Genomic DNA, 14,533 nt, shown 5'->3' with positions numbered 1-14,533 from the left:
TTGGTTCTTTACTAGATTAATAAATTTTAATTGGAAACTCGAGTAATTAAATGGATACAGACTGTATTCGCAAAGGAAAAAGCCTATGCGGAGAAAAAGATATATATAGATATATTCCTCATTTTGATAAGTTAAGAGAATCATTTATCAAAATTTTAATGTTTTCTAAAACTTGCAATGGAGATCGAATAAATAATATAAAAACTTTTATTCATAATTTAAAAGCTGCTTACAACAGGATTAATACAAAAACTAATAATTTTTTACCTAATCCTTTACTTTTTTCTCTACATCTCGTGAAGCTTTTGCACGTTTGGTGTCTTCACGTTTGCTGATTATTTCTTCACGTAATTTTGCACGTCTTTCAATTTCAGCTGGTTCGAAATTTGAATCATCCCGCAAAAAACTGTTGAATTCTCTTCGCTCCTCTACATGATTCTTAAGTATTTCTACCACAGCTTCATCGTTCGCCTGCTGAATCTCCATCAGCTTGATCTTTTCTTCGAGTTCGCTATTTTCTTCCATCAAAGACTTTATCTTATGCTCCATCGAAGCATTCTCGTTTTTCAGTTGTAAAAGATTCATTTCTTTGTTTGAATCAATTTTGTTTGAGAAGAAAAATGATCACGCTGTGTGATATGTTTTTTTTGGTTTTTTTGAATGAGTGTAGAGTGATATTTGCTTGGATCCCTTTTATAAGCTGAAAAAATAAATTGACTTGGATTAAATGCATGTACTGTCAGCTTCAAATGAATAGCCGCATTAAAAAAATCAGACTCTTGAATTTCTTTGAAACTGACTCTTAGGTTAAATTTATTAACTGCATAAATCTGTTAAAACGAAAATCCTTGTTTTTCTATTTTTTAATGAGAGAAATCATTGTAGAATATAAAATGAGGTCGGAAGTGCTTATATTTTATTTTTGTGAAAAAAAAAATTTATAAAATTTATAAGTAAATCGTTCGATAAGGTATTATTTCTCTTAACTTAATCTATCTGTTAAGGTTTTACTCCATCGCCTCGACATCCTCCTCATCTAACTATACACATCATTCTGTTGGGCATACAAATAAATCACCTAAGTGTTTTAAGAGATAGTTTAAATTTTTGGAATTACTTAAAATAAATTATATTTCGAATTAATATAATTTAATGGAAGGGTGATTTGAGCATTAGATAATACATGAAGGTAATAAGGTTGTACAGCAATTAATTTGCTGATTAATCAAACGGTGAAAAAACGTAATTTTGGTTAATCATGGCAATGATTTACAAATACATATTTACATTCCGGTTTTTGTTGACGAATCATACGGTGCGAAAAAAACACACACGAAGATCATTGTAATGATTTACACACTCAGATTTAAAAAAAAGGACGAGGTTTATTTAACAACAAAGTTAAATTTTTTTATCTAGATTTCTCGCTGCGGGAATTTATCAAGTTTTTATCGAGATTTCGAAATTAAGAACATATATTCATTTTACTAATAAAAGAATTGTTAAACAAAAAAATTTACGACACGTTAAAATAATTTTTTAATCCTATGATGTATTTTTGGTGGAAAAACTCCTGAACAAGTTACTTATGGTAATGTAAGACAATATTCCTTTTTTTTTCATTGTTATTTAGAACCCATGACAGATCACCTAATACAACCATCTAAAAAATTGAGTAATATAGCTATGCACATCTTGGGGGTAATATAATCTGGTTAATATCATTATCATCTAACTATGCACATCGTTCTGCTGCGGATTCCAATAGTTCACCTAAGTGTTTTGTTGGGTGTTTTCTTATTTACGACTATAGTAATTTTAAAAATATTTTAAATCTTTTAAATTACTTAAAAAAAATTATTTTTGAATTACTGTAATTATTGAAAGGGTGATTTGAGAATTAGATTCTACCTGAAGGGTAATAAAATTTGTCCAGCACGAATATTGACTGGAAAATCAATAAATTTGAATTGACTTAACACACATTTTGTTCAATGCGAGTCTGATTAACTCTATCGCCTCGATATCCTTCTCATCTCCTTGTGCACAACGTTATGTTGCGCTTCCCTATAACTAAGATAGGTGTTCTGTTGGGTGTTCCTTGTATCCGAATATGAAAAATTTTAAAAGATATTTTAAATTATTTGAATTAGTTAACAAAAAACTAATTTTTGAACTATTATAATTCATTGATGATTTTTGGTATGCATACACGACTTCACTAGACAAACCCCACGACATTTAGACACGTCTTTGAGGAATTCTGAATTTAAAAGTGTAACATTATTTGTTTCATTTCGATATTCGCAAGAATATTTTTTAAACAATAAAAAATATATTCTGTATTAATTCGTTATGAGTTACTTACAATGTATTAAAACGACTTGTTTAAATTATGCTGTGTGTTATACATTAGTTTGTAAGAAAACAAAATTTGTTATATTGAATCAAATAACTTTAATGCATTTTTATATTGATTTTTTTGTGATGTTTTTTATAAAAGGCAAAACATTTAATTTTGTATGAGAATAACAATCAATGAGAATAACAAACATTGACAAATTTGTAGTCCATTTACTTGAATAAATGTTTTATCCTATATAACCGCCAGTATTTTAAAGATTTGATATAATGACAACTGAGCATAACATTTTTTACTAGTACCCATAAAAATAATGATGCATAGAACCATGTCAAAAGTTGCATGCTTCTGGTAAGAAACATCTACTCTATTAATTACATCCTTACAGGTCTTTCCCTCGGAACACTGCTTCGAACTACACCCCCGAGATATCAAAAAATTCCTTTTCCCAAAAGAGTTCTTTGCTGTGTTCCTCAGACTGAATGTATGATGTTACGTTTCCTTGTTATGTTTCACTATTTTATTGACCACGTTTTTACATTAAAAAACTAAAAACTTGATTTAAATAATAGAATATTAAGAAATGTGCATCTTTCATTCATGTTCTGAATCGGAAAAAATGATCGTAAAGCAAAAATATTACAGAACAAAGAAATTTAAATAAAAAAAACCATTTACACTAAAACACAAAATTAAAATAAACATTAACTTTTATTCATAGTTAGACAGTGGATTACAACAAAATAAACATATTTTCAATACTAAAAATTAATTTACTTCTTTCCTTGTTCATCCACGTTCGGTGAAACCTTTGCCCGTTTCTTGGCCTCGTGTTCGTTGATTATTTCTTCACGAATCTTTTCATGTCTCTCCATTTCCGATGGAGAAAAATTTGAATCATCCCTCAGTAACCGATTGAAGGCTCTTCGTTCTTCAATATGATCCTTAAGAACTTTTACCACCGCTTCATCATGCGTCTGCTGAATCTCCATCAGCTTAATCTTGTGTTCGAGAATACTGTTTTCCGCTTGAAGCATCTTGATTCTTTCCTCCATTGAAGCATTCTCATTAGTAAGTTGTAAGAGATTCATCTGTGTGTTTGAATCCATCTTTGTTTTTTTGAGAGAGAAGTGCTTGAGGATGTTTTTTAGATTGGTTTTTTGGGAAGTTGAATGGGGAGTTTTTGTTGTTACTCGGATGCCTTTTATAGACTTCAAAAAATAAACCGGCTATTGGATTACATTCAGGAACTGTCTTCAAACAATGTATAACCGCATTAAACAAAACTGACTCTTGATTTTTTACTTCACTAAGTGCAACCATCTGTTTTAATAAAAAAAAACGAGTATTTATTTTTTAATATCTAGTTTTCTTATCTCACATAACACGTTATCCTAATTGTTGGACTGACGATTACAATTAAGATATTTTTGTGAAATACAATCATTTTAATAATTTTTAACATAAATTTCTTGCATGAATTTTTAACATAAATTTTTAACGCCTCATATTTTTTGACGTAATCTCTATGTTAAATTTTGTTTCAAAAAATATATATGACTGCTCTGACAGGTGGTTCTATTTTTGTAGAAAAATGAATGCACGAGAAATAGCGAGCATAGTTTAGATCTCCATATCTTTCTATAGAGTGTTCTATTGAAATCAATAAAAAGAATCTCAAAAATAAAAAAAAAATATAGATGGAACTGCGTCTTTTAGTGATTCATCAATAAGAATCATTTCAAAAATATTTCATTTTTAAAATATGTATTATTTAATATTCAGTTTTCCAGGCACAAATTAAAATTTTTTTAACTTTTTAATGATCCTTGATATGGAACAAAATGATAGTTGATTCGTAACAAACATATGGTGAAACGATTCAATTAAACGATTCTGTAGTTTTAATTTTTATCATTTATAGTATGGGTAACGTCAATTAACTCAGCATTTAATTCTACTAATCTGTTTTCCGTTAAATTCAAAATTCTTTTCATCCTTTTTACTGGATCTGTTTTACTTGAACATCTTAACGAATCTTAAAGAAATCAAAAGACCTCCCAATAATAATTAATTCCTTTGTTAGTTGTTAAAAAATTCCATATTTTGATTAGACACAATCAATTAAAAACTGAAAAGGAATTTTTTTTTTCCAATACGATAACCCCGCGCCTTTTGTTTCGTGTTAATATATTACTTGATTAATGCTTATTTTTTTTTATAATAGAATAAAAATAAGTCATTTTACATGGATAACGTCATAAAAGATGCTCAAACTCTTTTTTTCCTCTGTTCTATGTTTTTTAATATCATCGCATGTATTATCAAAGCCACACAGAAAAAAAAACATTAATTTGTTCAAGCATATATATTTTTCATATATGAGAAGATTAAAAGATTCACAAAGAACACAAAATAAAAATACATATAAATTAACCTATTCTTTCTTCTGTTCTCCTTCATCCCTGGGAACTTGGCTTCCTTCACCATGTTCCAACTTTCTCTTCTTACCGATATTTGGGGGCTCGAACTTAGTTGGATCTATCATGTGAAGACCGAGTGCCTGTTGCTCGTCCTTGTGTCTTTTAAGTAAATCTATCATCCTTTCATTGTTTGAGTGGTGTATCTCAAGCAATTTAATCTTATTTTTCAGCCTTTTGTTTTCTTCCTCCAGATGTGTGATGGTTTTTTTCATCCTTGTGTTTTCCTTGACAGCATCCAGGATCATCTTATCTGCTTCTGAAGACATGATGTAAAATAGGACTCTGGGTAGTATTTGTTGTTGTGACTTGGTTTTTTATGCGGTTACATAGTGCTGTTTGTGGTTTTATATAGTAAGGAAGAAGTGACTTTTGGAATTCAGTCACGTCTCCCTTTGATGGACCCTACGGCTTTACACACGACTTAATAATAATTTTAAATTTAATACATTCATGTATTTTGTCTACGAAGGATTGTATTATAGGTTAACCCCTAGAGTCATTTTTATCAAATATTCAATGTACATTTTTTACCCCTAAAAATTTGAATTATTTTTTTTTGGTCAGAAAATCGGGTTTTCTTACCACAATTTTTATCTCATAGTATTTTTTAGCTTTTATTTAAGTTAATCCGAGTTTTAATAATTCTGAATTATTCAAAGCAATATATCACGTTCGTATTAGTAAAATTAAAGTTTAAACATTTCTACAAAAATTTTGAAAAGATAAATAAATAATTTTTTGTTAAATAAGTGTCCCGTTTCATTTTTCGTAGTGGATTTTTATATGTTTTAGAATTTTTAAAATTTTTATATGTTTATAATTTTTTAAATTGTTACTTTGCAACAATTAGCGATAAAAAACCGAATTCTCCATGAGGTTCTTCGTGTTGTTCACATAGAGCCTTAAAAAATAAAACTTAAATGCAATGTCGTGTCTAGCAAAGAAATTTTACACCGTCAAAAAAAAGTTCATCTAGCAAGCAGAAAACCACTAATAATTTAACTTTAGGGTTCTGTCCCATCTCACCACTTTTAATTAAGGTTTGTTATGATGACTGACTAAAACAGAACACTAGTAAACGGTACAAGTACGCAAAACAGAATCTCTAATAGAACAGAAAACGGAGGGTTGCATGCGTCTTGAAAAAAACACCTACCAAGCTTCTCATAATGGACAAGATTTCACTTGGATCCGTATTTAGAATCCGTTTTTGCTGACCAATCATACGGTGGAAAAAAAATATAGACGATAATCATGGTAATGATTTAAACATTCGGATTTAGAAAAAGGACGAGGTATATTTAATAACAACGTTAAATTTGCTTATTTAGATTTCTTACTGGGGGAATTTATCAAGTTTTTATCAAGATTTCGAAATTTAAGAACATACCTTCATTAACTAATAAAAAACATTGTTAAAAAATTAATTTACGACACGTTACAATTAATTTTTTTTTTTTATCCTGTGATGTTTTTTGTTGAAAGAACTCCTCAACAAGTTACTCATGGTAAATGTCAGACAATATTTATATTTTTTCAATTTTATTTAGAACCCATGACAGAACACCTAATACAACCATCTAGAAGACTTGGGTAATATAGCTATGCACATCTTGGGTAATATATAACTTGGGTAATATCCTCCTCATCTCACTATGCACATTTGTTCTGCTGCGCGTCCCAATAGTTCACCTAAGTGTTCTGTTGGGTGAATTAATTAAAAAAATTATTTTTGAATTACTTAAAAAAAATTATTTTTGAATTATTATAATTTATTGAAAGGGTGATTTGATAATTAGATTCTACCTGAAGGTAATAAAAGGTGTACAGCAAATAATTTGGTGATTAATCAAATGGTGGAAAAAATATATGTCACGATAATAATGGCAGTGCTCTACACCTCCATATTTAGAAAGGTAAGCGGTATATTTAATAATGACGTTAATGCATTTTATCTAGATTTCTTTCCGGGTTGATCATTTCGAAAGGAAAACAGACCTTTCATTAACTGATAAACATTGTAAAAAAAAATTATTTACGATGCGTTAATTTTTTTTTTCAAAATATCATTTAGAACCCATGAAAGAACATCTAATACAACCTAACGAAAAAAAAATGTCTGATATGGCAAAACATTAACTCACTGCGCCGTAAATGGCTTTCAGCAACATTACAAATACGTTGCCAGAGGCCCATAAATTGTTGCAGCAGGCTGAAAATTTGCAATGGCAACGATTTTGGGCTGTTAGTATTTTTGGCGTTGCCTTAGCCAGCAAAGGCAACAGTTTATGCAACATCTTAATTTCGTTGCCAAAAAGGCACAATTTTGAAAAAAATATGGGACCCACCAAACAGTGGGTCCATATATTAGGTCCACTGTTTGGTGGGTCCCACTGCTGTACAGATAACAACAGTAAATATAAAGCGAGTACAACACATTTTATATGACTATTGCAATAGGTTCTAAAAATTATCAAATTGAAAGGTACTATTTGAATACATAGATTTCCCTACATTCCAAAAACATCCAAAATATACATCCATACTACTACTTATGTCAAACACTTAACAAATCATAAAGAATCCGAGCACCGCAAACATAGCACACCAGTTTCACTCTATCTTGTAAAAATTGCACACCAGTTTTTGCTAGAAGATCTGAAAACCGTGGAGCTATTTCCCATGAATCTACTTCTGCACTTAAACATTCTGTCCGTTAGCAGGTGCATTATACAACCAAGTAAATGTTTAATTTTAGTCATACCTCCACTCAGAAGCTCATGTAACATTGGCTTAAAGATAAATCTTTCAGACTTGTCAATCAGAAGCACCTATTATGTTCCAAAACATTAGAAGGGTCAATCAATTGATCTAAATCCAAGGAAAGCATGCTATTCGATTTAAACTCAGAAACCTGTTTCTTTGAACCAACACTCCACACTCAAATATTTGTTTCCATGAAGCAAGATTCCAAGAACAAACGTCTTGCTATTGTTAGAGGTTAGACCAAATATAAGTTATAATCACTGTCTAGATCAGAGAAACAAAACATAAACAAAATTAATTAATAATGCTCTGTATTGCTCGTAATTAATTACTAGCATGTCAACTATTAAAAGGAAAAGAAAGTGATGGCACAACAAGAATTGGAATGGTCTCTGAATCATATTGTGTTGGAACTAACACACAACATTAAAATTATTATTAAAGTTTACTGGATAAAAGCAAACAAATCAGCAAGATAAGTGGATATAAGTATGGCAGTACCTGCTCCGGTGTTAACCTCTCAATACCTTTCGATCCAGCAAATTGGATTTTACCTAGAGACTGTAAAATCAAAACAAGTAACACAAATTCAATAACAATATATGTAGCAGTCTTAATTAATCCGATAGAGAAATACAAAAATTAAGAAGTTAATAATATTAACCTGTTCCATGTAGTCGATTACACTTTCATCTATTAACTTGTTTCCATTCAAATCATTCAAATGAAAAATTGTGACCAACAAAATAATATACATCATAATTAGTGATAAAAAAAAGATTGTAAAGTTTAAGTTTTTGAAAAGGATTAGTGATAATTAAACTTACCATCCATGAACCATCTTTCATAAGAAGAAATATAAGCTTTCTTAATCGACATGTCAAGATCTGTGAGGATTTAAATGGCTTCTAAAAGAATTCCATTTTTCCTGGCACTACCAATCTTTGAGAAAAACAGGACAATTAGTCAAGAAAAACAGGACAATAATATCAGCAATAATACTTAAAGTGCATAGTGCATACTACCCTGATTGAGGAGCAAATTATTTGAAAGAGGCATAAATAGAAATAACAATGTAAAAAATCAATAAAATTACAGCTAACCTGGGGTTTTATATCATTAGGCCATTCAAGCTATAGACACAATAAGTAAGATAAACATTATCCAAGTAGCTGAGCCTTAATTAATGAAGTCAAGACCTGAGTCAAACACTAATTAACAAATTAACAACAGATTCGAGTTGAATTAGGCGAACACGTATCCGAGATTCACGGATCTAGAGTGTGATTAGTAGTAATTAGCGATGCAACCGAAAATCGAACAGTGAATCTGACCTAGACATGAGAAGGAACAGCTCAGGAGAGAGGGAGAGGGAGAGAAAGGAAGGGAGAGAGAGAGAGAGAGAGAGAGAGAGAGAGAGATGTACATACACAGGCATATGCATATACAGGTACAAGAAACAAAATCGAGTAAGAATAGTACCTTAAATCAAAGAAGATTAAATTCAACCCCAGTTCAAGAACTAATAAAGTTTTAATCCTCCCTTAACTCACAGCTTGCTTCCATTTCCAGCCCTCTCTTCGCCGCTCTCGAACCCTATTTTTCAGCTCTCGACATTGAGAAAGAGGGCTGAGTGTCGATGATGAATTAGTGTAATTTGGAGCTGAGTTGTTCAAACAGCGTGGCAATTTTTTAGTGGGACCTGCATATATATAAAATATTGATTAAAAATATTTTTTTATTAAAAATATTTTCTTTTCCTTTACATATTTCTTTATTAAAATTAATATTCTTTGCCTATATAATTGTTTGGCAACATTTTGTTTATGTCTATGCTAACGTAATTAAAAATTGTTGTAACATGCTAGATTAATAGATAGCTACGGCAACATCTTCTACGGCAACAGTGGGGAAAATTGTTGTAGAAGGCTAGTTATGGTGTAGTGACTCTATCGCCTCGATATCCTCCTCATCTCCTTGTGCACAACGTTATGTTGCGCTTCCCTATAGCTAAGTTAGGTGTTCTGTTGGGTGTTCCTTGTACCCGAATATGAAAATTTTTAAAATATGGTTTAAATTATTTGAATTACTTAACAAGAAACTAATTTTTGAACTATTCTAATTTATTTGATGATTTTTGTTATGCATACACGACTTCACTAGACAACCCCACGACTTTAGACACGTCTTTGAGGAATTCTGAATTTAAAAGTGTAACATTATTTGTTTCATTTCGATATTAGCAAGAATATATTTTAAACATTAAAAAAATATATTTTGTATTAATTCTTTATGAGTTACTTACAATGTATTAAAACGACTTGTTTAAATTATGCTCATTTACTTGAATTAAATGTTTTGTCCTATATAACCGCCACAAATTTAAAGATTTGATATAATGACAACCGAGCATAACATTTTTTTACTAGTACCCATAAAAATAAATGATGCATAGAACCGTGTCAAGGTTTTGCATGCTTCTGGTAAGAAAACATCTACTCTATTAATTACATCCTTACAGGTCTTCCCATGGAACACTGCTTCGAATTACACCCCCGAGATATCAAAAAATTCCTTTTCCCAAAAGAGTTCTTTGCTGTGTTCCTCAAACTGAATGTATGATGTTACGTTTCCTTGTTATGTTTCACTATTTTATTGACCACGTATTTTACATAAAAAAACTAAAAAACTTGATTTAAATAATAGAATATTAAGAAATGTGCATCTTTCATTCATGTTCTGAATCGGAAAAAATGGTCGTAAAGCAAAAATACCACAGAACAAAAAATTTTTAATAAAAAAACACCATTTATACTAAAACACAAATTAAAATAAACATTAACTTTTATTCATAGTTAGACAGTGGATTACAACGAAATAAACATATTTTTAATGCTAAAAATTATTTTACTTCTTTTCTTGTTCATCCACGTTCGGTGAAATCTTTGCACGTTTCTTGGCTTCGTGTTCGTTGATTATTTCTTCACGAATCTTTTCATGTCTCTCCATTTCCGATGGAGAAAAATTTGAATCATCCCTCAGTAAACGATTGAAGGCTCTTCGTTCTTCAATATGATTCTTAAGAACTGTTACCACCGCTTCATCATGCGTCTGCTGAATCTCCATCAGCTTAATCTTGTGTTCGAGAATACTGTTTTCCGCTTGAAGCATCTTGATTCTTACCTCCATTGAAGCATTCTCATTAGTAAGTTGTAAGAGGTTCATCTGTGTGTTTGAATCCATCTTTGTTTTTTTGAGAGAGAAGTGCTTGAGGATGTTTTTTAGATTGGTTTTTTGGAAAGTTGAATGGGAGTTTTTGTCGTTACTCGGATGCCTTTTATAGACTTCAAAAAATAAACCGGCTATTGGATTACATTCAGGAACTGTCTTCAAACAATGTATAACCGCATTAAACAAAACTGACTCTTGATTTTTTACTTCACTAAGTGCACCCACCTGTTTTAATTAAAAAAATGACTATTTATTTTTTAATATTTAGTTTTCTTATCTCACATAACATGTTATCCTATTTGTTCGACTGTCGATTACAATTAAGATATTTTTCTGGAATACAATCATTTTAATAATTTTTAACATAATTTTCTTGCATGAAGAATCATATTTTTTGACTTAATCTCTATGTTAAACTTTGTTTCAAAAAATTTATATGACTGCTCTGACAGGTGGTTCTATATTTGTAGAAAAATGAATGGACGAGAAAATAGCGAGCATAGCTTAGATCTCCATATCTTTCTATAGAGTGTTCTATAGAAAACAATAAAAAGAATCTCAAAAATGTTACGGAGATAAGATTCAGAAAAAACTTGAAAGGAAAAAAGTAAACGTTTCAGTCACTACAGTCATAATAAAAAAAAAAACAAACGTATATGATCAATATTGGTGAACAATATATGGAACTGCGTCTTAAAGTGATTCATCAATAAGAATCATTTCAAAAATTTAATAAATGTTTTTATATAATCCATTTAATACATTTTAAAAATGAATGTCAAATTAAACAAATTCAACACGGTCAAAAAAATAAAATTTTAGAAAATTACAATGTTACTTCGGTTTATATTTCCTAACGTTTCATTTCCATCACACGCACTGGAAACTTTGTTTTACAAACTACCTAATAGAACACATGTTGGAACCCGTATCTAATCCCCGATACATGTTCCTTTTGCATAGATTTCATTAGGTGTTCTTCGTTTAAATTCTCTTTTTTATGTTCTTTCTAATAATGCCTTTCCCGTGTCACATATAATGATTGTAAAAAAATATATTAAGAAACGTCATTTTAAACATCGTTTTTAATTTTAAACATTTTACAACGTTGAAAAAATGTGTAATAATAAATCAAGAAAAATTACTTTAAGTTAAACCTTGACTTTTCATTTTTTTCCCCGCGGTGGCGTGGACTACATAGTACATCGACATGTAAAGAAAATTAATTAATATTATCTAGTTCTTATCTTCTTTGCGTTCAGCCTGAATAAGATCGGAGGCTTTCCGGCTTTCGACTTCACCTTGAATGGAAACTCCCCTGGCACTTCGTTCCTCAATATGCTTCTTCAGCAAATCAATCACAGTTTGGTGGTGCGCGAGTTGATTTTCCATTAACCTTATGTTCTCTTGAAGAATGGCATTATCCTCCTCCAAGTCTTTTATTTTTTCTTCCAAAACACTCTTATTGGCGATGATCTGATTGGGGTTTGACGGTGACTGTGAGGCCATTGGTATAAAAAGGGTTAGGTTTGGAAATTATAAAGTGGGTTAACTCTTCAATGGGTTTGTAGCCGAGGGTTTATAAAGATAAATTTAGAATTGACTTTTGATCTTCTTTATTTATTATATGGTAAGTATTTAGTATTATAATGGACTATCACAAGATACATTTCAAATAAGAGAATAAAATAGAGGCTGTAGGCATTGTAGCCATAATAACTTCTATATAGGAAAAAACCCAGAATGGTCTTAAAATCTTGTCAGTTTGATTTTACTCTAGTGTTCTCTTACGTATTCTGATGTAAATCTATTTCAAAGATACTCCTAATTTAAAAAAATAGACTTTTTGTATTCATTATTTGTGATAAAAATGAGTTATAATTAGTAAAAAAATTAAAATGAATAGTGCAACATTTTAAAAAAAAAAAAACAACCCAATACATGCATGTATTAAATGCGTGGAGAAAGTTGTGGGCAAATCCTGGGGGTAGTCCAATAGTCAGTTTTTTTTTATCTCTATAAAAGCCTCGAAGAACATCTAACAAAAATCAATTATACAAAGATTCAAAAATCACTTATATCCAATACAAAAACACATTCAAAAATGTTAAAAAACAACATTATATCGTTTTTTCCTTATACAAATATTCTTCTGGGTGTTCAGTAAATTCATCAGCGTGTTGTTCTTGAACAAACAAACTAAAAATAACAACATTTGACGAGTAAAATGACTTCAAAAAGGGGCAATCTGATTTTTGGCCGTCCCTGCAACACAGAACCATCTTGTAATTCGATTTGGTTAATAAAAAACCAAAAGAAATAATGCCTGTTCATATCGATAGGCCAGATTAATAACATCAATACACTCCTTCACATTCCACGCCAAATTTTGATGATAAGAGAAAAACTGATCTATTACAGTGACATATTTGCAGTGTCATTCATGTTGATGAAAGCTCTCCTTATACGTTCAACATTTTCGTCTTCTATCATTTCATTCTTTAGACATGACATCTGTAGCATGAACGTTTGTTGAAGTCTCTTGTATGACTCTAACAGAGATTCCAACACAATTAGATTCCCCTGTATATAAAACAAATCAAATTTGAAAGTTGATTAATAATCCAAATAAAACATTGATTACCTATACTTACCATTTTTAGTTATATCACATTCAATGTTATCTTTTAATAGTGTTTTAAAGATTATTTAGCAATACTACAAGTTGAAATATTGCAGTGTTGAGAATTTTTTATTGTACAGAAATAAGGCAGTGTTGAGAATTTTTCGGAAAGGACATAAGTGAATTATCTAGTAGGAACCTGATGATTATGTCTTTCAGAACTTGCTTCGCACTTGTTCTCAACAGTGTCCTTGACACTTGGGTCCTGAAAATTAGAGCAATGGAGTCATCTAAAAAAAGATGATAACCGTATTTGTGACAATAATAGTTTATGGACAAAAACCTTTGTGATATTGTCCATCTCTGGTTCACCCAAATGCTCCCTTGAAGAAGAATTAATTTCTTTGTCCTTCTTAAAAATAGAAAATAAAGACAGATGTTTGAAAAAAATAACATTCATATAAGTATAAGGCAAAAAAATATAAAAAAAAATATGTCCTTGAAATTATTTTGAGAGTACATGCGGTAACAAACGTTTTTCACCTCTGGTATGATGCTACTGTCATCATCTTCATGCTCGATGGGATCAGTCAAGCACTGCAGAGATTCAGAAAAAGTGTTTTCGTGATGAGTTTAAATATAACGTAAAAAAAATTAAAGAGACGTTTATTAACCAATACAAAAACATTATATAATAATTTATTCTAAGACCTTTCTCTGGCAGCCTTGCAGTGCAGAATAGTCAATCTCAGGAATACTCAGCTCCCCATTTTGTATGCAATTTTTTTGAATCATGATTTCCTCAAGAACATCCAAATTGTAGCAGTTCCATGAAACATATCTGGGGCTTGGAATTGTTGGGAAAGCCCTTCTTCCAATGAAGGTATCCAGAAACAAATACTGTGGAAATTTTTTGCATGTAAGAGAGTTTTTAACGAAAATTTTTTCAAAAACATAAAATGGTTTAAAATTAATACGGTAACAAACATACCAGCAAGAAAGACAACGACCCTGTGTAGAACCTTGTTTCTGTGTTCCGTAGCCAAACTTTTGAGGATTCTTTCAAGT

The 14,533-nt window shown here is 30.5% G+C and overlaps 1 protein-coding gene across 14 annotated transcripts; it reads right to left on the bottom strand.

Annotated features, from left to right (window-relative positions):
• Positions 1-7,302: 7,302 nt before the first annotated feature.
• LOC135153007 (uncharacterized) lies at positions 7,303-9,307 on the bottom strand. 14 transcript variants are annotated; one of them, XM_064094564.1, is made up of 6 exons: positions 9,094-9,307; positions 8,439-8,553; positions 8,276-8,311; positions 8,113-8,172; positions 7,610-7,676; positions 7,303-7,539 (listed from the first exon to the last, which is right to left on the bottom strand). In XM_064094564.1, the coding sequence occupies exons 2-6, from the start codon at positions 8,457-8,459 to the stop codon at positions 7,403-7,405; spliced, it is 321 nt and encodes a 106-aa protein (XP_063950634.1). In that variant the 5' UTR covers positions 8,460-8,553; positions 9,094-9,307; the 3' UTR covers positions 7,303-7,402. The 14 variants fall into 14 exon arrangements, 3 of the variants coding, with proteins under 3 accessions (XP_063950634.1, XP_063950632.1, XP_063950633.1); XR_010292452.1 differs by adding an exon at positions 7,760-7,875 and having other exon boundaries at positions 8,113-8,165; positions 8,276-9,307; XR_010292453.1 differs by adding an exon at positions 7,760-7,833 and having other exon boundaries at positions 8,113-8,165; positions 8,276-9,307.
• Positions 9,308-14,533: the final 5,226 nt, after the last annotated feature.

This window comes from Daucus carota, chromosome 5 (genome assembly GCF_001625215.2).
Source record: "Daucus carota subsp. sativus chromosome 5, DH1 v3.0, whole genome shotgun sequence".
In the NCBI taxonomy this organism is placed as follows: domain Eukaryota; kingdom Viridiplantae; phylum Streptophyta; class Magnoliopsida; order Apiales; family Apiaceae; genus Daucus; species Daucus carota.
This window is presented reverse-complemented; position numbering and strand designations above follow the sequence as displayed.